The sequence below is a fragment of the Nipponia nippon genome, unplaced genomic scaffold (assembly GCF_047370975.1).
Source record: "Nipponia nippon isolate SJK-2023a ecotype South Korea unplaced genomic scaffold, ASM4737097v1 scaffold_6, whole genome shotgun sequence".
Lineage (NCBI taxonomy): Eukaryota > Metazoa > Chordata > Aves > Pelecaniformes > Threskiornithidae > Nipponia > Nipponia nippon.
In genome coordinates, this window is record NW_028262380.1 from 14,402,730 (window position 1) to 14,430,052 (window position 27,323).

General features: G+C 38.5%; 1 protein-coding gene across 3 annotated transcripts in view; it reads right to left on the reverse strand.

Annotated features, from left to right (window-relative positions):
* Window positions 1-27,323, reverse strand: part of STK32B (serine/threonine kinase 32B) — a 178,948-nt gene that overhangs the window by 53,413 nt on the left and 98,212 nt on the right. For all 3 annotated transcript variants that reach the window (XM_087736496.1, XM_087736497.1, XM_087736495.1), the window contains exon 5: window positions 3,004-3,041. In XM_087736496.1, the coding sequence (XP_087592622.1) occupies window positions 3,004-3,041 (38 nt within the window). The remainder of the gene's footprint in view (window positions 1-3,003; window positions 3,042-27,323) is intronic.

Genomic DNA, 27,323 nt, shown 5'->3' on the forward strand with positions numbered 1-27,323 from the left:
ATAATAGCTCTCCTGAACCATCAGGTAGTCCCTTCAGCTATCAGTGGAATAATTCTTTTTCAGATGCATGTTAGCAGAACAGAGCACTACTACTAAATTTAGAGATTAGTGTTAGTTGTAAGAGGAAAATCTTTCTGGGAAAGCTGAACGGGAAACGTAACAAGAGAGCTGTATGGACAGCATTCATTTCCTTAGAGAGGTCTGATTCCAGTTCAGAGAGTGAAACCTGAAAACATCCCTGCTTTCTCTCCTCAGATAAGACTCACTTATGGGATGGAGAATCTCTCCAGGATCCCCTTCTGGTAGGGACTGAACACTATTTTAAGCAGCTGATTACCCCATTCTCATGTAGCATTACGATTCTCGTGATCATCAAATATTTATTTCCACTGTGCTCAGCAGTGTTAAGATGTGGCTTTGCTGAAAAGTATATGCGAAAATTCAGGCTTCCTCTGCCAGAATGATTTTGAATATGTTGTATACATTTTCGCGTTCTTTTTCTTTGTAAACTAGATTGATCATTTTTATGGGTTAAGAAAAATCTCCTGTTTTCACTACTTCTGTATTCCTGAGGTATGTTCCCTAAGCCATACAGATAAATTGTAGTGAAACTAGTTTTAATGAGCAGAAATATCTATAATCTACAATCTTGGTATATGTTATGAAAGTCAGTCAGTTTAACTGCTTGAAGATGTAAGGCAATGTGAAGGGCATAACACTTCGCTTTGACATCAGCCAAAATAGGTTTCTTCAGTGAGGTCAAAGAAATCTAACTCACTGAGACAAACTCTTAGTCCTAAATGGTGTGCATGTGCGATGCATAATACTTTTTGTAAGCACAGTTGTTCAATGAACTGTAAGAAAGACCTAGGGGTAAAGTCCAGCATGTAGGAAACTGTTGTGCCATCTTAGAGGCCACAGGCTAAAATAAAGTTCATTCCTGTGCACCTGGTTAGACTCATATTAGGTGAATTTGTTTTGCTTCCTCTACAGCCTAGCATATTTATGGTGCATATATTTAGCACATTTTTCCATTAAGTGAAATCTGACGGTTCCATGAAAATGATGTTACTACGTTGAGGCCTAATTAAAGCTTTTATGGACTTCAAGGATAGCGTTCATCTTGCAAAATGTACATCTCTGAGGTGGATATCTATATCTTTACTCAAAACTTCTAGGTATTAGTCACCAAAGACAAATAGATAGTGGTGTATAATGCAGACATCCAAAATAAATCAGATGATCTAAACCATGTCTATGTCTTTCTATTATCTGTAAAGGAAGCCTGTGGTGACAAGCACGGTACAGACACCTGTCCTACTGATGTCACCTCATTGAGTGACTTGAAGTGTGTGGACCCTTATCCAGGTTGAGAGAGTTACATCTCCCAACCACATAACAGGTCTGTGAACCAAAGATCCATAAGCTAATTAACTCTGCCAACCAAGGTCTATCTGCAAGTCTGGAGAAGCATGGTTGTTTCACCACGTGTCTGCGGGTGTGCTATGAGAGAGCAGTATTCTGCTGCTTTGCAGAAAAGGGGCTATCCATCCCAAAATTTCCAAGCTGGCTATAGATGACTTTGTTACTGCAAAGCTTATAATCACCAAAAAAACCTTCATTTTGCAGCATATCACTCACTCTGGTGTAGTTTCTTCTCTGCAATACTTGAGCCCCCTTAGGAAAGCTCTCACAAGAGGCTGATTTTGTGCAGTAATTGACCTTTATGAGGGGCAAGGAGAGATAAGGGCAACTGTACTTCAAAAGCTGTCAAGCGGAGATGTAACACACTCATACTCATTTCATGTTGCCTTTGACATCTTTAATTCACCCAGGACTTAAAGACAAGAGATTTCTATTTCATGCTTATTTGCTGATATTAGTGTCTAGGGAACATTAACACTTATGGGTCTGAAACACTAAATTCCTGAACTTCTAGATGGTTTAAAACTCCAATGTTATTTAGCTTTGTTGGTTTCAATATTCCCACGTACAAACTCCAGCTGTTTGCAATGATCTTCTTTAATCAACTTTAACTTGAATACCCAGCAGCTCTGCAATGGATTTTGAAAGATAATGGTAACTCTGGCGTAATTTCAAGCTTATATTTTCTCAAAGATTAACTGTTTTTAATCAATTTCTGAGGTGAACAAAGCACAAGACCACTTTACTGCAGCAGCAAACACACATCTCCTTTTTCCCTTTAGTTTTCCTCCTGTACGTATTTCTGTTCTGATAAAAGGTTAATGCCTTCTTTTACCTGTATTTTCTCATGTTCTTCCTATGCATAGTTGCAAAAAGATGCATGAGGGTTTTAGGAAAATACTTCATAGACAGTGTATATGTGTAAAATTTAAATTTAAAAAGAAATTAACTTCTGTTTTTTTTTTCATACCACACATTTTTTGTTTGAGATCATGGAATTAGTACTGAAAGTTCAAAGCTGATTACATTCTCTAGTCTTTTTTATGTCATTTAAGCCAGAACTACATGTAGAGCCATAAAAATTTTGCAGATTTAGAGGCAAATTTCCAAATTCCATATCTGAATTTAGGAAAGTAATTTCAGACACACACATGAGAAATAATTTGCTATATGAAATTTCTTAGGCCTTCAGAAGTTCTAGAAGAGAAAATAAGTGCTTGGTACTGTTCTACTGGTAGGTCCCTACAAAGGGATTATGGTGATTCACAGTAATCCTGTTAATAAAATTTTAACTTCTTTGTATCGGGTGTCCGGGGTGTTCTCAATTCATATTGAATTCCTTCTTTTTCAGGTCTTGCAAATGTCAGATCAGCTTTTTTTTTTTTTTTTTCTTTTTCTTTTTGCAATAGGAGGCAAAATTACAAAATCCACAAAGTGGACAGGGGGAATTTGCAGAGAAAGTCCAGATTTAGGTAGGAATCCAACATCTGAGGCTGATTTACAAAGCACATCATGAGCATGTCACTGAGATCTCAATAATTAGAGACATCTGAGAGAAAGCAGTCAATATTCACGTACCATGCTCATCCAGTAGTATGTTGTCAGGTTTGATGTCCCTGTAAAATAAGGAAAGGGATGCATTACGTTTCATACCCAAAGAAAACCTGCAACCTGTTTTCCCCATCTCGATATGAGGGCCAAGTCACATAAACCATTACAAAACGAAGGAAAACCATATCATACAGAAAGACAAATGATTTTTATCTACATCTTTTTACTGCTCTGAGAAACATGCATACTAAAGAGACTCTCTAGGTTTCCATTTCATGTGGTTTTGTTTTCATATGGTTAACATTGACATGGATTTGGTTTTCAAGATTTTGTACTTTATTCTTTATAGCAGCGGGAACAATGAGATGGAAGATTTGCATCTAGGAGGTGCTTGATTGCCTCGGGGACTCTGCATTTGACAGATCCAAGAAATCTTTTAATTGGAAACATCAGTGATCTGTCCTTTCTGCCAGACCCCGCTAATTTGCCATGCTCACATGCATGATCACTCACATATTGTAGAGTCCTGCTTTACGCTAACTGGGTAAGCCTAGCAGCTCTCCTTTTAGCCCCCAAATCCCCACTTGGCTGTCTGTAACAGCAGGTAGCATGCTGGGGAAAGGAGCGGGGATAAGGGAGGATGGAGATTATAATTTACTGAAGCATTAGCTCAACTCTGCCGTTCTTAGCACAAGGGAACAACATTGTCCTGGAGAGCTGCACTTTCAGGATCATTTTCTGTTGACCTATGTTCATGCTGCTGTCAGGAGAGATGGAGACAACTTTTCCCTACTATTGTTGGGCATTCCCACCCTCTTTCTTTGTCCAGTGTCATTGCTCAAGGTGGGGACCTGTTCTCGGGAAAACTCATCTCTTCCCTGTGCCAGCCTGGATTGGTCTCTAGTTTGGCTCACCCTGCATCTCAGCGAGTGTGACGTGGCCGTGTTGTGGGGCACTGCCTTTCACCAGCAACTTGTGCTTCATGCGATTATGAAGCTGTGTTTTTGGTGTGGCTTTGCCAGAGTGAGAGATGCATCAGTCCACCTTGAGCAAAACATATGCCCCTTGGGCTAAATTTTCCACTGCTCTCAAAAGAGTAGGCACTGTAAACTGTCAAAATAAGCTGTCGAATGAGTCTGCAAATGAAATCCAAAGAAATTCCACTTGTGTAATTTTTTTTAGCCACGGGGTGACTTGCTTATTCCAATTTAAACATTTCTCAGAAAATTCTATCCTGACTGAAATGTATTAATACATACTTAGATTTCACTAACAAGTTTTGTCCAGTGCGCCAATAAATGACATAAAGAAAAAACTGAAATGTTGCAAAAGGAAAATGTATTACACCAGAACACCATTTTTTTTTCTTTTTTCTTTCTTTAAATTAGAGAATGACTTCTAAAGGAGACATCATACAGTAATAATATAGCAATAGCAATTATAATATGTATATTGCTTGCATGATATGAGCTCAGTCATCACCAAAACTCGACAACTTTATTGACAAAGAAGTAAGTTTACAGCTTAGTATTCTGAATTCCATGCTTTCTGGCATTTCCTGAGAATCATATGAAATTATGAAGTACACTAAGATTATGTTTACAATTTGTGTAGCAGCAGCTGGGGAAACGTAGGATAAATAAGAAATTACTTTGAATCATTCCCTGCACATTTGGAAATAATGTAGGATGTGTATGTGTCTGTGCAAGGAAAAAGATCTTACTATGAATTACCATCTGGAATGGAAATTTAAAATTATACAAATATTTCAGTGTGAAATACTGTATTTCTTCTTCACAACTTACAGGCTATCTATAATTGCCTGATTCAGCATCAGTTCTAGTTATATGTGTAATACAAAGGGAAATCTCTCCTAGAGCCCATGTCATCCACAAACCTCCAAAATCTGACTTGTCTCTTTCCTCTCCCCTTGTAGTCACTTGTCATATCATTTACCATATCAAAAACTCTCCTTCCCCTAATTCATATGGGTGAAGTTGTGAGTTACAGGCGAACTGTAGGATTAGATATCTTTGCTTACATTATAAAACTTACCTTTGGTTGAATTATCGTAGGAAATTCTATACATTTTTACATGTAATGGTATATCTAATCTCTCAATTGATGAGACGGTTTTTGGAAGAGCTACTGTTCAGCTGGTATGAAATATATTTGCTAGTAACAAAATGACCTTTTGGTTTTGATAACTGTTTTGTGATAAGAGTTGGAATTGCGATTTCATGTTGAATAGTGTTTGTGGTTGATCCACGACTTGAAAGTACAGCAATGACTTTCAACTGAAATAAGCACGTCATAGTTTTGACTGTTGAATTAAATATTTTTACACATAATAATAATGCACAATCTGACTCTGCACTCCTTGTGTGGATAAAAAGATTGGGGTCACACCCAAGTACATTAGGGCCTTTCTGTGGCTTCCTAAAATCAGTGATACATTCAACATCATTCCAAACTGTTTTCCCCAGTTTAAGAAAATAAAAAAATAAAAATTAAGAATTGGAATAGTACAACCATTAGTACTTCACTGAGAATAAACTGATCAAAAGGAGAAGTTCAGCTTTATTAGCTATTGCCACATGTATAACAATGCAGCACCCAGGGATTGTTCATTATAAGACTCTGTCTTTTCTATCTTTTTTTTTAAGAAGATGAGTTTAAACAATTTTAATATCTGCTATGGTATTGCACCATTAAATAGACTATACATTTTTATTGCCACCAGAAAAGACACTGACAAATCCACTTGACAACTCTGTGTATCATCAAATATATTCTTCATGCAGTTGTATCTGTAATGTTCAGAAAGTTGAGTGCTAAAATTAGATCTGTGCTTATCTTTCTGTGACTAATTCAGGCACTGGCTGATACTTGATACAGAAGCACACAGATCATAAACCCTTTCCTGCCTAAGGGATGTTCCCCACCGTGGGCTCTGCCAACTTTCCTCATTTTGCTCAGAGGCAGGACTGTAGCTGGGAGCAGGTACAACAGGGTGTATTGCCTTGCACAGAGCAGCCCAACCCCTCAATCCCTGAGGCAAATTGATAGACTCATAACCATGCCTCAAATCTTGAAATAGGCTATTTTAAACTGCTTTTACAGCAAGTAAATCCACAGGATAGCTTAAGCCAGAGGGTGAACAAGTTTCTTAAGTAAGATGCTGCTGTTTTGGGATGACATGCCTGGAGACACGTGTGATGCATAGATTCACATGGCAGGTGAGAAAGCAAAGTGCAAGGTCACTTTGGTGAAGAGTGCCTTCCAGCAGCACTCTTATGTGGTTATCCCCACTTTACAGCACGGCACTAAAAGCTCTGTTCTCCAGATGCAGCTTCTTGAAAGCTCCATGGACTGCAGAGGAGCAAGGCCACGGCTCTGCCCTTGCACTGACCACTGCCTGCTGGGTACAGGGTGGGGAGGTTTCAGCACAGTCAATGGGAAGACCTGGCAGGTCTAGGAGAATTGCAATTAAAGTTACTGGATATACTCAGAATGGAGGGCTTCCAGCATCTATTATACAAAAGACAGCTAGTTCCTTTAAATAAATACTCTAGTTAAATGAATTTAAATAGTAAAAACACTGTTTATGTAGGAAGGTGGTTTTAAAAGATAAAAACTCTTCGGTTAAGCAGTTTAAATTCAAACATGTTAAGTAAGTGAAATTCTGTTTTGGCTACACGTTAATTTTTTTGAAAACATTTTTCACCTTAGCAAGCATGTTAAAACAACAGGGTATGAAATTCAGCCCTTTAACTTCAGGTTTTTCCTGTTATGCATACCCCTAGCTAAGAGAATGAATTGAAACACTCATTTCATAGTCCAAGTATCTTGAACCAGCTCATAAGAGAAATTGAAGGACTTTTGCAAGGAGCAAACTCACTCACAGTTTGCATTCAGAAGAGCCCTGGGCTGCCCTCTAAGCATTCACCAAACAATGATCAGCTGAACTGTGGCAGTGTCCTTGACACTGATTTCATAAACACAACTTTTTCAGTCTGTACCAGTGCTACTCCATCTCTTTTTATACTCAGAAAAATCAAGCAAGATAGAAATGAGAGTAGAGAAACCTCCAAAGTCTTTGCTCAGTGACAGGACCAGGTATAACTAATATAACAGCTGGCCCAAGAAACTCAGAGTTGCAGAAAAATCAGGAAAAAAAAGGAAAAATCCCAGTTTAATTGCCACTTGTTGATACTGCCTAAGAAACCATTTCTAGCTTTCTTCAATTGCCTTAGCTACAAATGTCAAACTAAAGCTGCCTGAAGGATGAAAGTACAGTAAGAAGGTGCTGCACACAATTTCCAAGCAGGAAAGAATGATTAATAATCTATTTGTATCTTCTATAATATCTAGGCCGAGTGGGCATCCAGTGCTTGAAGATATTCCCTCTGCCTGGAGAAAAATCATGATCATGGCTTGACTCATGTTCACTGAATATGCCAGTCAGTGTCCCCTGAACTCACTGGAAAGGCTCACAATGATTATCAAGGACTCAGGTTCAATTACCTGCAGTTTTAATTACCAATTCCATCAATGTTTCTTTCTGGTGTTACTAAGTGGGGTAGAAGCAGATTTCTAAACTAACTAAGAAGCGGAGAGGTCATGCAGTCTTCATCCTTGGAGGTTTTCAAGACCTGACTGGATAAACCCCAAGCAACCTGGTCTGATCTTAAGGCTGACCCTGCATTGGGCAGAACATTAGACTAGAGGCCTCTGGACGTCCCTTCCAGCCTGAATTAGTCTGTGAGTCTATGAAAAATAATGTATTGAAGTTCAAAGTCTATTGTTCTTATTCCCCCTCCTTTTGGCTACAAGGAAGCTCATGAAAGATTGAAGAGACCTGGGAGAGGACTGTATATGTGTAATTTAGTGAGTCTTTGGTACAGTCCATTGCAGTTGGAGTTGGAAGCTAGTCAGAGCTTCCACATGTTAAATTCTGTCATGGGGCTTGAATGCTCATGAAGAAAATAGTAGGAATAAATAGCCTATATCTTCAGCATGAAAGGAGGTTGAAATTGAAATGCTCTGCAGTTCAGCACTGGAGAGGTGTAACACAATATTTATTAGCTATGTGAAGTGGTAAAAGAATGAAGATTATTTCACCTGAAAAGAACTCTCAGAAATCTCAGTAAGAGTGAGCAAAACTAGGTGATGATGTTGCCAGTGCCAGATAAGATGAAGAATAGACACAAATTATATATGTACATCAGAAGGGGAAAATCTGAATTAAATCAGGATTAGTAACCAAAAATAACCTTCCAGAGGTCACAAAATTTGTGTCCCTTATGTATGTCAAAGAGTCATAGCAAAAAAGACTGAAAGACAAGTGATGATGCCATTTGCTCTAAAGCTTGAAATCCAGAACAATCTCCAAAAAAGTTTCACATGTACTGCTACGAATTAGCAACCAGGACATTGTAACTTTTGCTCTCTCTTGATTTTGACTGGACTTGAAACATTGATCTAGAAATGAAAGGTGTGTGGTTGGTGAAGTCAACCACGAATTGCCCAGTTTTCTCAAGGAAAAAAAGTAATGGCTGGATCATTGACTACCACTTCACATTGATAACAACTAATTCTAAGTAGGTTACAGAAAAATATTGAAAAAAAGTTATTATGCTGTAATTTAAAACAAAGGTAGGTCCTTCAGGTTACCTGATTTTGTAGCATCTGAAAGAAAACGGTCAAGAAAGAAAACAGTCAAAAAAGAAAGGATCTGGGGAATGCTGAACAAACAATTCCGTGAGAGTAAAGAACAAATAGATTAGAGCTGTTTAGTTAACAGAAGAGATCTGTAAGATGTGATGTGACAGGCATGTCAAATAATAAATAGCGTCTAGATTGTCAATAGAACTTTTCCATTTGCTTTTGGAACATGAAACCAAGGTTCATATTTCAGAAAACTGGAGTGAACTAAACAAACGGGGTTTTATTTATACAACTGAGAATTAAACTCAAGTTGATTACTACAAAACATAATTGCGTAAAAATGCTTCAGAGGCTTAAACAAAGATTTAGCCATTGATGTGAATAACAAAACTACCAGCTAGAGTTCCTCCAGCTAAGATTAATTTAATTGATTTAGGAAAGCACTTCTACAGCAAGTACAGATGTTGTCTTCCCTCCACCTTTTTGAATCACATCAATAATAATGCCAAACACAAGATCTATGCTGTTCCTTAAACCTGTGAAAATTGAAAAACTAACACTGCCCATCTGTTTTATTCTGCTTTCATATTTTGCAGCAAACACAAACACCACAGGCTTGGTTTCTGCCATTTGTAAATTTGTGATTTTTTGCTTTTGCCTATGTTTTTTCCTTATTTCATCAAAAGTTTTCATGTGTTTCCAACACAGGAACAGCTGTTCTTTGCCAGCCAAGCTGTTTTTTTAATATTATCAGAAGAAATATTTCAGTTATAACAGTTCTGGATGGTTCTGAACTCACATGTATAATAACCCTTAACCCTTTACTTGGTATCAGAAAAAAATCCAAAGAACATTCTTTTAACTTTATGTCTGATGAATTTCACTCTTTGTCTTGTGGGCTCAGAGTAGAATTTAATGTATTATCACATTTCCATTCTCTTGAGCTCCTAAAATCCCACAGTAACATCTATGAGCATTTCGATTGATAGCAGTTTTACCAGCCTGACTTATTAGGAATATTTCCACTTTTTAATAATGATTGTCTTTCTCTGAACAAGTTCTATTGAGGTTTCAACTCTTCATTAACCAAAGGTAACTTACAGAGAAAATTCAGTTGTGTACAGTCTCATGAAACGAAGTCTTAGATTTTTAAAAGCAGCTCTTAACTGCTTTTATTTGAATAGACAAAAGACACATACTCACTTTCATTCAAAAGACAGAATCTAGTATATGAACAACAGGTGTAAGTTGAAACAAAAGAGGTTCAGGCTGAATATAATGGAAAACTTTCACTGTGGGGTCAGAGAAGCAGTGGAACAGGCTGCCCAGAGGGGTTGTGTGGTCACGATCCCTGGAGTTTTTCAAGACATGACTACATAAATCCCTGGGAAGCCTGGTCTGATGTCATAGCCAATCATACTTTAAGCAGAAGGTTGGACTAGAGACCTCCTGAGGTCCCTTCCAACCTGAATTTTTCCCATGATCCTTTATGTATAGGCAAGATCTGCAGGGAGCAAAGAGGGCTTTCTCCACTCTTCAGGTCAGGAGTAGCAACTGAGTAGCTTCCTATAAACCACACCTAGCACTACAGCCCACAACGAACCTCCTCCAGGGGCAGTGGTAGTGCCTAGAGACTATTGACAGTATAACTCCATGGGTCACAAGGTACAATTGTCTCAGTCTGAATGTGGTGAGCCGATATTTACATGTATATCACTAGAATTCATTGGCTTACAGGTAAGGCAGCCTATGGCCTTGTAGAATGCTAAGGGTTTTTTTCTCAGAGATTGTTTCAAAATATCTAACAGAAAAATGAAATTAGATGGACTTTGCATTCTCATAAAGATGCAAAAGAAGCAAGATCCAAAGGCCCTTGAAGTCTGAACTTGAACTGAACACAAGGAAAAAATTCCTGAACACAAGGAAAAAATTTTTCATTATGAGGGTGGTGAAACACTGGAACAGGTTGCCCAGAGAGGTGGTAGATGCCCCATCCCTGGAAACATTCAAGGTCAGGTTGGATGGGTCTCTGAGCAAGCTGATCTAGTTGAAGATGTCCCTGCCCATTGCAGGGGGGTTGGACTAGATGACCTTTAAAGGTCCTTTCCATCCCAAAGCCTTCTATGACGATTCTATGAAGTCAATGGAAGGATTACATTGGCTTCAGTAGACGTTGTTTTTTGTACTTTTTTTCCTTAGTGCTGACAAGCTAACTGTGTGTTGTGTAGGACAAACCTTGAAATACTGAGTTTAAAGGATTTTTTCTTAATTATGCAGCTCATTTCTTCTATTAATATTTTTTTTTTCCTTATGCAGAAATAGGCATTTGAGGTTACTGTTTTCACTGGGAAAAACAAAATTGTGTTAAGATCACAGAAAGTCACATTAACTAGTTTTTAACCTACAATGACCTTCAAGATCCTATTTGCGTTCTGTTTGTCAAAATAGTCCCAATAGTCATGACTGAAAGTGAGCATTGGTTGTGTTCTTGGATATAGGGAATGCTATACAAAGACTAGGAGTCTGCACTGATTATTAGATGCAAGTGTTAAAGTCTAGAAGACAGCTGCCGTGATTAAAAAAAAGCACAGTAAAAGCCAACAACTTTGGATAACACCCTGAAGTCATGCAGGGATAATTCCAATAACCTCAGTTTACTGACTACCTGATTCTCTCAAATATTAAATTATTCTTAATTATTTGCTCATATATATACTATAGAATATACCTGACCAGAGCCTTTTATATTTTATTAGGTTTTGTTGAGGTTTATTTAGTCACACCAATGTTTCACATTAAATCACAAACATATACCTGCCACATAATAATAAACTAATATGACATGACTAGTTCTGGACAATTTTCATTAAGATTAATATTAACTGTGTAACAGTTCTTAACAGCCATAAAAATGGCAATGAGTTGGGAAATGTAAGTTTCAGCTATGGATTATTTGAGTTCACATGAGACATCACTATATCAGAGCACTGAAGTGAACCATATCATACATTATAAAGGGATTTCTCCCAATTATGGAAACAAATGTGGACAAATTCTGATTTTCACAGATAGGGACCTTATTTTCTTCCTATCTGATATTTAGATTCACAAATAATAAACATGTCCAAGATGTGCAGTTCATAAAGAAAGTGAGTGCATACGCAGTGAGGTTTTCTTGTAGCAAAATTGTTGAAGCTTTGGATGAAAGAAAAGTCAATATATACTGGCCACTGTACAGCCAAGAGATTAATTTGGTCAGAAGTGTTTTGCTTCTATAAGGGCAGCACAGAAATGTATCCCCCAGAGCTGAACTGTGCAGAGTACCTACCAAGAGTGCTTGCTTGAGAAATAGCCTTAATGAAGTCTGAGGCATCCTCTCTTCCTTTCGTCAACACCTCTTCACTCATTTATCTTTTCAGGTTTTTGTTCCTGACCAACATCCTTCCTAGTTTCAAGAAATGTTCAATTGCATTGAAACAAAATCATAGTAAGAATCTCAGAGTTCTTTACTGCTATTTCCTATCAGATGGACGGGTATGAAAGACTTTTGACTGCTCCAGACCTCTGATTGCCAGTTCACGTACCCCTCACTTAGATCTCACCACTAATTGCTGCCACTTACTGTCCTTTGATAAAAAGACCTTCAGAGCCTTCTGTTCTTGCTCTAATGAATGCCATGACATGACAAGACTGTGAATCACTGTAATTTTGAAACATAAAGACTTCAGTAAAATTGGAAATTAGCTGAGAAGATGTGGTATTAGATTATGAGAGATCTGTAAAGAAACAAACATCTTGTGGAAGCTTGTTTGTACGAATCTGGATGTGTTTCCACAAGGCACCACATCTGACACCCAAGCCACCAGAATAATTAAGTTCAGAAATAGGCTTTCACAGTTCATGGTGTCTGACTAAAACAGGAAGGAGGAAACAATGTCTGTTAATAAAAGCCACCATAGGCTTGATCATAGGTGTGGACCTCAAATGCAGAAACAAGTGACTGAGATGACAAAAAATTAATTTACATATTTAAACTTGGGCTAATTCACTGACAACCAGAGACAAGTTACACAGGCAATTTATTGTTGCCTGGCTTTTGCTGAGCTGAGCTATTTACAGGAATAAACAAAAAAGAATGCACCTTTTTTAGCTATTTCTCTCTTGAGTAAGGAGAAAATTCCAGCACAGCTGAGATCCACTAATTCTGCTTGAAAGCAAAATAAGCTGCTATTTTGCGCCAGGATGTCCGTGCATATATTTACCTTCTAAGAAGCAAAGGGTACAATAATTCATTCAATCAACTCGGCCATTTCCATTTGCACTTTCTGGAGCCTGTTATACACAGAGGACTTGCAAAGTCAAAGGGCATTGCTTCCAGTGTCCTGTTCTAGTCTGAAATGTCAAAAAGCCTAAAATATTAATTGGTCTAAGTTCCATCCAGAAAAAAAAAAAAAAAAAAAAAATCTGCATTTCATACTCCAAATAAGGCATGGAGCCAAATTTGTAATTTTGCAGTGATTTACCAGATACAGTTTCAGAATCATCAAATTCCAGTAGAAGGTTGTTTTTTTCAAGTAAGTATATGTATGTGGATAGATAGATATCAGATGTTTTAGAAAAAATAACTCTTTCCTTCAAGAAAGGCTTGGACTAACAAACATTACAACTTGAAAGGTAATCTGGTTTTATCACAGTATTTTAATAGTATTATGATATTTTAATTATGTGTTCAAATCTCACAGTACTCATTAAGGTAACTTCTAAATCTAGAAATCAATAGAACTCCACAGAATTCTGTGTGAAAAAAAAATGAGTAAATGTTTCAGGATTTGAAAATCATTCCATAAAACTGAAACACCTTTGACAAGATTCTATACATGCAATCCCAAATAGTATCTATTTATCACCCATCAGAAATACATAATTTTGTTATTATACAACCTGTGATGAATTATTTGTGAATCTGAGATACTCAACAAGTCAGTAGGCCTTGCAAAAAAAAAAAAAATCTTTTTATTGGGTCTTCCTATTTAAAATCTTCTCTTTTATTTGAAATCTTTTGTTTTCTCTGCAATTCCCACCTCTGGGTTTTAATGCAGAAACAAAATCCATAACTATTTCCAACTAATTATCTGGTAGCATGCATTCATATGATACTAATCAGAATCCTGTCACCCAGCCCATTATCACACTTTGGAGCCTTTTCCTTCTGTGTGGCAACCTGTGTGACAACAAGAACATTTTCTAGTACATATGTAAGTATTACTGCTATAATAATTATGGCAAGTGAAAAAGCTCTCACTAATGAAGGCCTCTGATGACCCTACCTCTTCCTATGTACCTCTAAAGAGTGTCTGGACACCTGGCTCAAGGCTCAAATTGTAGGTCCTAGATATATCGAAATATGTTACTGTGATGCTGAGCATTATGGTGCCTGTGGTTCCTTTTTAGTTTAGTACTATTTTTTACCAGGTGTCCATGAAGATCTTGGATTTTCTTAGCACTTGTACTGGCCAATTTTATACAGCTCTGAAAATAAAGCTGTCAAAGAAGGCATCAAAACATGCTTATTTACAAATACCTCAACTGGAACAAGCTTGTTATTTTCCCATTTTATCTCCATTTGGAAAAATAAAATTATGAAAGTATCTTCAATTCTCTACTTGTAACAATAGGTGGCAGTAATGATATCTAGATTTGTCTTGAATGGCCAGTGGTCTTTGGAAATACTGTATTTGTCAATTTTAGCTTAGAGAAATAGTTGTAGTAGATATTGTTATCCCAGGCTGAAGAAAATGACCTTTTTAAAAACAGGAATCCTATACTGAGCCTTTCACATTTCTGGGTATATATAGCCAGATAATAGTCATCTTTGGCTAGGTTCAGCTCTTGAATTTGCATAGAAGCTAAATTAAAATAAAAATACTAAACACAGAATATTTCATTATATTGTTTTTCCCAAAGATCCAATATGATTTTATCACAGAGGTAATTATATACTGCAATAGCAAGAAAAATAGGTGAAGATTCTTATATGCTGTAAAAGCTAGAAAGATTTGTCCAAAGGAGAATGTGAACCTGTACTTTGCCCCCTCTGTGTTGTATTGTATAATGTCTCAGAGACTGGGATTGGAAAGTACCACTGCGGCCATATAAACTGAGCTTTTACGTAACAAAGTCCAGATTATGTTATCCAGGACTCCTCTGCCGGACACAGTGGTTATTTTCCAAGTGAACATTAACCAGCACAAATGATTTGCAGGCAATCTGATGGTTGGTTTTCATCTTGTCTGAAGGGCTCAAAGTAATGACAAATGTGCTACTTCCTTTGCTAGAACTACTTTCTAGAGCCAACACTAGACATGACTCCAGTCCTTGGACTTTTGGGTAGCTCTGAGGGGAACCTGGAACAACTGTCAACACTGTGATGATGCCAAAACATCACCACATTTCAAATAAAAGGTTTTTTCAGCCAAATGCTTCTCCAGATCACATGGAGGAGTCATGCAGAATCACCATGTAGCAGTAATTTGTTAATAATCTCACAGACGATGACTCTAATCTTTTCTGTGTTGTCGCAGCAGGCATTGCTGAGACCTTCTGTGCCTACGAGTACAAGGGTCATCCCCCTACGTGTGAATCAGCTTTCACGAACAGGTGACATCTCTGATAACCACGGGAAGTGTACGACTCATTAGATGCTAACTGGAGTGTGGCATTTGGTCCAGCAGGAAAGCATATACAGTGCAATGGTGATGCTTCTTTCCTCAGAGATACCATGTGAGAGCTTTTGCCTAGGGGTAAGGGGGATAACGTACTCAGCATGTATTCTGCTAGCAATTGCGGGAGTATCAGTTTCCTTCCAGTAAAAGCCATAGGTCCTCTTCCAGTTTACACAGGCTGCATGAAACTAAATGAGAGATGAAATTGATGACATTTGTCCTCTGCCTAAAGATAAATCAGGAGAGCATTGTTACTGATAAGCATGTTTGGCTTTATCTGTTGTAAAAAGCTGGCATCAAAAGTGCGGTGTTTTGTAATGGCTGAAATTCATATAGCTGCTCCTTTGTTTTTCACTGCATGAAATACTGAATAGATCTGTTCAGATGTATCACGTCTCCAAGAGTTTTCTCAGCTTATCAGACAAACTCAAAAAGAAAATATACAGAATTCCAAACACACACACGTGCTTAAGTTGGCCACTGTTCATAGTGTATAATTACTGTGTAATATCCCTAAAATTTGCTTTAAAAGCCCTACCAACTTCTATACGTAAAAGTTCATCAGACACCTGTTAGAACAGCAGTATACACAATAATAATATCACATTGTTTAACAACTGTTTCCTTCATCCATACCAAAATGCAATTAATTACAGCCGACCTGGCTGGCAATTAGAGTACAGTACAGCATGGTGGACTTTATGTGCAGGCCAAGTAAGATGACAGCAACTTGCAAAGGTTTCAGGTTTTCAGCAAGTGCCTGGGCAGTCATCCCTTCAATGCAGCAGTGAAGCTTCCCATTAAGCACATTTTCTGCTGATCCAAGTTTCAGCAGTACAGCATAGCGGGGAGGACTGTAGACCAGCAAGCAGAAAACAACCATGTGATGCTGTGTTGTTCACTCTGAACTGATATCCCAAATGCTAGCATGAATGTCAGATTCCCCATCACCCTCACCACTGCCATCATCTCCTGCCGGCTCGTGCCGGTGACGTGAGAACCACGAGTGTAAGTATTCGGGCCTTTATTCCTCAAATTGACCACCTCAGACCCCGTAATATACACAACCAGGACATATCACACAGAGGAGGCTGAATATGTTCCACAGTCAAGTGAGCTTTGATGTCCTGTATATGCTTCCCCTTCTGGGTGGTTTTATAGATTTAATATATGCAAGAGTGAGCAGCAGTAGACCAGGCTGGGAGGTGCAGGGTCTATGCTTGAAAAGAAAATCGTATTTTGTAAATGATTAAAAAAACTGACCTGCTACTACCTGAAATGTCAGTAGAAGCTGGCAGGTCTTCTTGTGAAATCCACCAACAGATGGATTAATTCTTTGAAACTGAGGGGCAAATATCTGATTTTGTGCTGCATTTGCTCCCTCCAACCAATCTTTAATGTTTTGAACCGAAATCTCATGCCACTTTTTTACCTCCAGCCTCACCTATCCTGGAAAGGAATGTAATAAATTACTTCTAAGAATAACTTTGGATGCTTTTAAGAAGGAACATTTACAAAGAAACCCCCAGAGCAATAAATATATGTATTCCTGGAGACTGCTGTTTAAGATAGATGAAACTTGACAGGATACATTTGACCCAAACCACAGCTCATATTCCAGTACACCACCTTTTTAAGAAGTCTCCCTATTCTAAGAGATGTCAACAGCATACTGCTTGGAATCAAACAGTCAAGTATTCCAACTACTCTGGATGAACCTGGATAAGGAATGAAAGATTGGTAATATTACTTGAGTCCACAGACTCTAGTAGGAACACCCTGCTTAAGATTACTAGGCAAGAATACCGTACTGGTGAAGGTGTTTTTAAACTAGACTCTGTGCTGAGAAACTGCTGTTACAGTAACTACTTGTACTGAAATTATTACAAGAATTATTCTTGTTACTTATTCAACTTAAAATAGAGATGAGATTCAGCTTTCAGATTAAGATACTTGGATTAGGTTCTATTGTGAATTAGGGGTCTATATTCCCATTTATACTCAATAGATATATAAACATGGTCACTGGAGTGTAAAGAGCCATTCAGATGACTAAATGTCCGGTTTTGGATGAGCTGAATAGCTTTTTAGATTCTGTTGGCTGTGTTGACTAGGTATCCACTTGCTTGGACAGCCAACTAAAATAAATATAGACTCCTGCATTTAGTTCTTGGTGAACCATGGAATAAGTTTTTAAAAACATAAGAAATATCTTGCATGCTGTGTGGAATTATGAAAACAACTGGGGATGCTCTCGAGTCAAATTATTGTAATGTGTTATCACAGAAACACAGGCAGGTATTTAAGCCTCTTGGAGGAGTCACGCTTCTGGTGCTCATTGTCTTGTTTGACGTCACCTCACACCATGAAGAACACAATCGTTCATACATGATAAATTGCGCTGTAGTTAAAATAGCTTGCACACTTAAGAATTTTTTTAGTTGGTGCCATCAAATAAAACATCCTCCTCATTTATGGCATGAAAGCCTCTGAGGTTCTGTGTCATCTTCTAGCTGGGTGAGGTTAAGAGGGGGATATCTGAGGAAGGAGCCCAGGGGTTCCTTGCTCACCTCCAGACAGGTGGCCATCAGAAACACAGCTGTCTGTGGCATCCAGGGAACCTGGCACTGCCATGCAGAGCTGCTTTTGTACAACTGCAACCACATTTCTTCTCAGGGAGATAAAATCTTGTCTGATGTAAGGAAACTGGTGACCAAATATTTCTTAGGAGGGAAGAGCAGGCAATGACTGAGCACCACCATTCTTCCCATTAACTAAAGAGTTACACGGGTTTGATGTATATGTTCAAAAATCTAGACAACTAAGGCTTAAGAATTCAATTTCTCCTCTTTAGATCTCATATGCTATTCCTTTTTTACATTGTATCTTCCAAAAGCAAATATTAAACAATAATGATAAGATAAAAGACTGTTGGTTGGAAATGGACATCCTTACCTATATGCTCATAATTCTTAGTTTCAGCAGTAGAGGTACTCTGGGATTCAGGGAAATAAGCTGGTACTTTAATTAGTGTTCAACTCTCTATACATATGTAAATGCATGTGTCTGCATTGGGGTCCATCTGTAGAGCGTTTCTTTAGCTGAGTAGGTTTGCAGTAGAGTTGAAGGTGCACCATCAGGGGAAAATTCTGCAGCATCTCAAATTAAGAAGCAAGATGTAAGTCTCTGTAGATTTAAAAGGCAGAAGTCTAGATAACTAATACATCTAATTAGCATAAAAGCTGAGAAATGCAGCATTCTGGCAATAAGTTTTTCACTCAGCAAGTCTTGCTAAGTGACTATATTAGTAGCTGTTATTGATTATTGACAATAAGTCAATTAATGTTTATTGACTTGCAAAGTAGACCTCTGACACTCATTGAGAAGACCTGCAATTTGATATTTTTAAAGAGGACCATATCTTAATTTTTGTAGCAACTTGAGAGAGCAACATAGCAAATCTAAGACTGCATTTCCCCACATCAGCACCTTTTCTAGGAATACACAGAGATTAATTTTTATGCCAGTGTATTAATTCCTGTCTACAGAACTCTGAGCAAGGTTTTTCGCAGCTGGTGAATAAAGCTGTTTGACCTCAACAATGACCAAGAGAGACATATTCAAAACCACTCAGCTTCAGTAAGCCTTACCCCTCTGACCTGGAATTCATATACTGGCATTGACCCCCTATTTCGCCTCTTACTGCACCCCCTGAGTTCATGGTGCCTTTCTCCCACCTTCTCCACTCTCTCTGGTCACTCCTGATTCTGATTTGCAGGGACTGGTCCTCTCCACAGCAGCTTTCCCTTGCCTACACCCCACCCTGCATTCTGCACACCCTGGTCACTTCTTCAGCCCTCTTAGTGCCCCTCTGAACATCTCCTCCACACTTTATGCATGGAGATGATGTTCTTTTTCTTCTTGGTACCCTCAAGTCCATCTGTCTTACTACCAATTTCTTTTTTTCTTGCTACTGGGTCTCCAAAGTGTAGCTGCTCAGCTGGCTGAAAAATCAGCCACGTTCACTGAAGGTCCAAACTGTGAACTCACAGCCCAGAGATTCAGAACTCAGCATAAGACTGTCCAACCACTTTGTTTTTCTGACAGTCTTAAAAAATTGATACCTTCTGTGCTGTTATTTTTCTTGTAGTGTTTTTTATCATTCATAAAGTCTTTTATCATTTCAGTTCAGCAGTATTGTTTTTACTAAAAACTAATGAAGTTTGAGGGCTGAATAAAACCAGAGAAAAATAAGGTTTGGACCTCAAAATGCTTACAATATGAACTAAACCTGACAGCGGAGACAGTATCTGTGTATTGAAAGAGGGCCAACAGTTTTGAGCTGCTGTGCTTTCTCCTCTGTAAAACCCATCCAGGGGAGTTGGGACAGGAGTTCACAGAGGATACAGAAATTTTGACAAATAATCTCGATGGAATGCCTTGAGGAGCTCCCAAAAAAGGATGTAGAGAATAAATGCAAGAGAAAACAAGTCAAGAAGGTAACTTCAGCAGAACAAATCTCATGGTAATCTGTATCTTAATTACAGTCCCTGCCTACCAGACGATTTGTTTTGAAAGATGAAACTCTGTCAGATGATCAGTGTTACAACTCCCACTCTTTCTCATCCCTCCGCGTATCTGCTAAGTCAAAAATTGTACAAGCAGACCACATCTCACCTGAAATATCAAAGCTGTACTGAAAGCTGCTGAATGCATTTCTAAGGCAAGAAGGAAGCTTAAATTGCAACATCCTTTAATGAAATGCCTTCTACCACACCATGGACAATCTGCTCAGTTCCTGAGATATAAAAGACTATTGCACTCATGAGGAAATAATGTAAATGTGCACTTATTGCCTTCAGTCTTTGTTATTTTGCCATATATTAAAACAAAACTTACATTGTAAGGAAATCTCCAAGGGAATGATAGAATACTCTATGTATGTATTGCTCATCCAAGCTGAAAAAATGTTGTAACCATTAAAGCAGAAACAGTAGAAAGAAGCAATTGTCCATATGCTGCTATTGGTTTATACTTTGCTCAGCTTGAAGTTTACAGTCTATTTCTGTATTCCCTCTCTCCATCTACATACTTTAATCAAAGATTTTAAATTTCTTCACTGACTACAAACAAAAAAATGACTCAAGCACATTGCATGCAAATCTGCCACTTCAGTGGAGAGAATATGCCTGCATACAGTCATGACACTGTGGAACTTCCAAGATGCAAACATATCAGAATAGTTTTAATATAACATTAACAGCAAAGCTTTGGAAAAAAGGATCAATGTTGTATCAGAGGTGGTTAGCTCTTGTTCTCTCCCCTGTTAATTAAGTCTTCACTTCATTGCTAATTTGATCTTGCTGGTGAGAGGAGCTTTCATTCAGCCTCTCCTCCCCTCCCAGCTGGCACGGGAAGGTCGGGGCAGCAGCACCACCCTGGGATGGCAGGTGGGGGGTGGAGGGTCACAAAACCAGGGTAAACCATGCAGAGTCATATGAAGCAGGCAATTAATACTGCCGATATTGTTATGCTTCTCTAGAACGAGTGCCTAATCATTTTAATTACTTATTCAAAATTATTTCAATGTAGTTATTAATACTCTTGATTATGATATTTAGAATTACAATATCAACATGCTATTAATATGGTGGTCTTTGCTAGTATACATAAGTTGGGACCAGATGACTATACTAAAATCACTTGAAGCTTTAAAGCAAACCAAGAAATTTGTAACTGATTTCTGTGAAAGAAAGATGGCTCTGATAACAGTCACACTGCATTGGCCACAAAGAAACTAGCAAGATACCAAAGCAGAAAACTAGCATAAAACAGATCAGATTTGTGGATGGAGACCTGAGATAATCCTGAATATACAGCTCTGCTTCAATTATGTCAGCATCTTTGGCTTCAGTGTCTGAATCTCTGAAAATGATTCATGATCAAAATTTCAATACTGAGGAGTGGGGGAAGGAAGGAAGGATAGCATTTAATTTCATTATCCATCAATAGGGTGATAAATTGTGGAGACGAGGGACATGTAGTATTTTAATACATACTATGTGCTCTGAAGACTGCTTTTATAAGACTTCTCTTCCTAAAAGGTAGGTTAATATAAAGGGATTATTAAAGAAAACCAGAAGGAGGGGAAAAACAGTAACACAGACAGATGATGGCAGCTGATTTAGGTAGGGGTGCACTCTGCAGAAACTAGATGCAATTCATAGAAGCAAGTCATTATAACCCCAGAACAAATGTAAAGATGAGCTTTAAGAAAGCCCTCTGGAAGACAGACATAGATGAAAAAGTCAAACCAACAGTGTGCGCCCTGCCACAGTGACTGGAAAGTGGGAAATGCAGAGCATGGAACTGGCAAACTGGTGTATAATTTCTACATGGGCCTTATATGTTCCCTTTGAGCACACTCCACAGCAAAGAGTGTGCTGAGCCCAGGCATCAGCGGACCTGCTGGCATCTCCAGGATGCTGGCTATCACACCCACTGCAGTAGCAAGCTCTATGGCAAGGTAATTCCCTAGTAGCTTTTTGTTGCCCATTTTCAAAAAGATTTGTACCTCCTGACATGACAGAGAGTCTGACTTTGCCTGGGTCTCAGTTTCTCTACACTGCCTCCTGTTCCTGTGTACGTAGCCGTGAACAGCATGAAGTGCTGATTCCCTCTGTGGAAATGCTTTATCTTGCTCCAAGAGAGCTGTGTTTTCCAGCAGTAAGGAGTATGGAGCTACAACTGGTAGGAGCAAGTCGGACATGTATAAGTCCACAATGCCCTAGTGATGGTATTGTGATTTTAGAGTTTTAGAAAAAACAAGACTTTTTCATGTTTATTTTGTTGGTTGCAGCTAGATGACAAAGAGGTGAGAAAGGATTCAGGAAAACCTTTAAATCAGTGTGTAAAAATTAGAATTCAGATAAAATTGTTTGAAATTTTTTCTAGTTACATTATAGAAAAATTAGTAAGAATTAATGCATAACTTTTTCTTCTAGATGCATGTCATACTCTCCTCTATCTAGATCATATATACACTTGTCTGGGTGTCTGTTTTTAAACAGAGAAACAAGCAATAAGAAAACCAACTACAACCACAGAACTTATTTTGTTTTGGTGAAGGACACTTGTTCTCTACGGCACAAACAAACACTTAGGATGGGGTTGATTTAGGTTATCTTTGGACACTGGAAGTTTGTCACCTAATGCAAGAGAGTTGGCTAAACTCGGTCTACACTTCAGATCTTCCCTCTCCTAACATTGATCGGACACCTAAATTTTAAATGATGTAGGGCTTGTGAGATAACTTTTCCTTGGCTAAACAAAATATTTCGCATAAACACATTCTTACAATTTTGCAATAATGAGAAGAAGGAGAATGAAAGAAAGGGCCAAGGGTCAACTTCATCCACTCACCTGAAAACTGTAAGGAACCAAGCAATCACCTGCCGACTGCAACAAAGATCCCTCAGCAATGGGGTGTGAAAGGAGTGAGGGTGTGGCAGGTGTCTTCTGGTATTTCACCTGACTGGTGAAGGGAGAGCACGCTATGCCCACAATAAAAGATTCTGTCAGTGCCAGTGGCAGGACTGGAGCACCCAATGGAGCAGCATGCATCTCAGAGTGTTTCCTATGTCTCTTCCCCAGTACAGGCAGTTTTACTTCATTAGTAATCTAGTCTCTGGATATTGAAATCTCAGTGTGTTTCCAAACCAACTTCATTTATTTGCAGTATGTCATCTGGTACATCAAATAACTTTTTCTTTTACTGTTGCCAAACAGAAGTAAAATTAATTTGTTCTTGCAGGTAGAGAACTCCATTCAAAACTTGAAAGGCTTGTTCTCTGCATATTCATATCTTGTGATATCTAATTCTTTTTTTTGAGGACACAATTGAAATTTAAATACCTTTTGTGCCTAGAATTTGTGAATCGCTTTCTTTTTGATTAGTGCTGGTTCATAAGCATTCAGCAGGTTTTCTGTGCTTTGTGGTTTGCATGGTGTTTCTTTTTTGGCTGCTTTTGATATGTTTTCTAATTTGCTTCTCTTACATAACTCATTGCTCAGTTCCTGCAATTTGTCCTTGGAAATAATGTAGGCTTGCTTTTGCTTAAAGAACATAGTACAAAGACATGGAAGAGACATGGGAAGCCAAATTAAGAAAAATCAATGGAAAGGCCTCTTGACCTGTCATGATCTTTGATAGTGCTTATGAATAGTAGTCACATTATGGTTATTTTTTTCCCATTTCATCTACTTCAGACTCTACTACATTTTCTTCTTCATCTGCACATGCTTACCAGCAAGAAAAAGACTACTGAAATCCGTAAGGAGCTGTGTCCTTTTAATATGTCCTGGTAAATCTCAAGTTGGCACTATTCTGCCTGTGACATCTGTGAGAAACAATAAAGGGCAAATTCTCCATTTTCAAATAATTTCCAAACCTATTTACTGCTTACATACTAAATGGAGGGTGTTATGACGGGAACATTTTAAATTAGAGTTTGTTCTTTTGGTGTATGGTGTCACAAGTGAGACTGGGAAGGCCCATTTTAAAGAAGAGTCTAATCATTTAGACATATTATCTTATTTCACCAGACTGCTGGACACCTTGAAAGGCCCAACGGTAATGAAAAAAACAGGAATCTCCTACACCACAGCCCAGCCTAGCAGTGCTAAACGAAGAGTACATCTTGCCTAGCTGGTATCAGCAAGACACCCTTACTCTGCAGTGGATCAGCTGGCAGAAGAAAATGTAACGCTCGATTTGTCACCATTTTCCATTAGCTTTTGCCCACCCTGCACTGCTGCTGAGTAGCTGTTTGGAGCTGGAATAGCTCCTGCTGCTACTCTCCATTGGAAGCAGAACTTGCGGGAGTGGAAAACAGAGTGGTGATCACAGTAGCCACGCAGCACAGACCTGCCAAGCTGGACCGATTCCAGTCATATTGTGCTTCAACCAAAAATTTATATTTATGCTTATATGTGTACACATACACACACAAATGGTTTTGCATTAAAAAAACCCACTGAAATAAAAAAGCCCTGGGCATGCAGATCGAACAGCTAGTCCAGTATCCTGAAATTGTGCTGGAAGGTTATTGTAATTTCCTTTCCAGACATCTGCCACATCCAGCCTCCTTTCTGAGCAGATGAAAAGCAATGGAGCCAGACAATGACGAAAAGTTGTAAGGGCAATGCAGTTAACACTTGCCCCCTTAGAAGGAGAAAATGTGATTTTATCAGCACAACCGTGTTACTTGGGCAGCAGCCGCAGCACCGCAGGGCCAGCGCTGCTCCGAGCCAAGGCTCTAGCTGCAAGAGCATCCTGGGAGAGACAACACTGGAGCTACTGCTGGAAGAACTAGCTGAATGAAAATGGGCAGCCTACTTTGGTGAAGAAGCAGGTGGCTTTATTGAAATGTATGAACAGCAACATTTGTGAAAGGAGGAGGTTGAATTACTCATGGCTGAAATAAGTTTATTCAGCCTTTGATGGGAAAACTTTTGTCCAACTCATTATTCACTGGTATTATACAAGCAGTGCTGGAAAGAATGTGTTTAGTCATACCATCTTGAAACTTGATGTCCGCTAATGCAGAATGCCGGATTCGATCCAACATTTGAGAATGAATGAGACCATGTGAATTGTCAGAAGTCTTTCTGTGTGTACTGGATCCAAGGGTCTATAATAAATACCACTCATCCAACTTTTAAAGAATTAATTTTTCATTTACAAAATGTGGATAAAATATTATTACAGCAGGGCTCTGGAGAAATACGGTTTTGTGATGTAGCCATTACCTGTGACCAACAATTTAGAGATATCTCAATATTAAGTTAGCTGCTGTGTAAGTTAAGTGAAAAATTTGTCCAGAATAGTCTTCAGATCATAGCTTGAAACTTATAGCTTTTCTTTTTAAAGTTTTTATAGTTCTATCTGAACATCTATGTAAACGCAAACATTTACAATAGAGCTGCGAGACACACAGTGCAGCATTCATTATTGGGCCATAATAAGTAAATCCGCTATTGCAGGATTGTGCATGACAAATATAGTTCTATATACATGGATGTGATTAATAAAAATGACAAGTTTCATAAACACACAAGAACAGCAGTGGTTTTTACACTGTTTATGGTTAAAGTTGTCCCAGCAGAAACAATACTTGTATTCCTGAAATGATTGCAACATTCAAAGTATGCAATGCTAACCACATCAGCAAATGCAGAGGCATCGTATGGCATCTCCAAGGGGAACTGGCATAACACTGATCTGGACACTTGTACATCCATTCATACATGCCTGATAATTCCCACCTCCTTCATTACCACTTCCTTTTATAGCAAACTCCTGGGGCTGCAGGTTAATCTTGAAAAAAACATTCTGTCATGTTGCCGGATGCAATAGTAATGGAAACCTGAACACATTTCATACACAACTGTAAATATTGAGGAGGAGTTAAGTTCCTGACTCACACATCATACATTCAGCTCTTTATAATACTGCAATTGGAAAATCCACCTACCCAGTCTGATGAATCATTCAACTATTCTTTCTTTGTAGCACAGACAAAATTTAGTAAGGGGCTCTCTCAATGGCTCTGTGACTCACTAACCTTTTTTTTTCCCCTTTTGCTGCCAATACACTCATTTAAAAGTGAAAGATCTAATACAATTTTGTACGCTAGCATGTGAATGCTGGCTGGAAGGACTTGGTTGCAATGATATTGCTGAGGTCTACTACCATGAAGTATAAGCACCAACCAGCTCATTGGTTTCATCTCTGACTAAGATGGTGTGCTTGCAATGGTAAAGTAATGGCTACACATCTCACTGTGCATCACTGCTGGCTCAGCTCCTGAGCCAATTTAAATCAGCATTGCCAGCCATGCTACAGAGATTCATGGCAGCTGAAGACCCGTCTCACAGAGTGCTGTTCCAGGTGGCGGTGAGGCAGAAGGCAGAATGTGCTGGGACTCTCCTGCCTGAATAACATGTTCACTGGCATGTGGATCATTTGGGATTTTACAGTAATTGGTGGGAAGATGAGAGACGAAAGGGTCCTATTGCCACAGTTGGGTGATTTGGGCAGTAAGCGGTGAAGTGGGAGAGCCATGCTCATATCTCAGGTCTGCCAGCTTCAAAATAAACATCTCTTCTATAACACAGTGGAGTCCTCAACCAGTTCCTTTATACCCTAAACAATAATCCTAGCTAACCAGCCAGTGAGACCCGCCACAGGCTAAGAAACAGGTACTTTGACATATTTGGTTTTGTGAGAACTTTTGGTGTAGAGTGAAAGTAAAAACCAAACCCCAACACTTGCCCCCAGATGGAGCCAACAACCAGCTCCAGACCCCCATGCCTTCCCCTGCCTTGGTGAAAATCAACAAGTGTTGAAACCAGTGGTGTTACTCTATACTACAACCAGTGCAAAAGAGAAAATTAAGTAAAATCAAGTGCTTACTAGTCATGATGAAATAATACAGAAAAGAACAAAGTGTCTTGCCCAATTTCACAGTTGGACTGTGGCAATGCAGACACTGTCACAAAAAGCTATGAACAACCACAATGGCTTCAATCCAGTCCTTCATTCTCTCAAGACATCTGCCACCTTTCACAGACTTTTCTGTGAAACACTTTTTAAGTCACAGGCTTGTAGCAAAATACAAGTTTTGATTACAAACTGAATTCTCTCATGAATGTTTTGACAGCCTATTTGCATAAAATGTCTCGTCATTAAAATGAGGGTGAGAAAAACGCTCATGAATTTATTTTTCACCAAGAACGTTCCTTAAGTCATAGAAACAAAGGTCAGCCAAAATTTTGAGATCCACTTCTAAAACATTCACTGAGAAAGCAAAACATATCCAAAATACATGGAAATGTACTAAAATAATAACAGTGCTAAAGATACAAAATTTCAGAAATTGCTTGCAACATTTG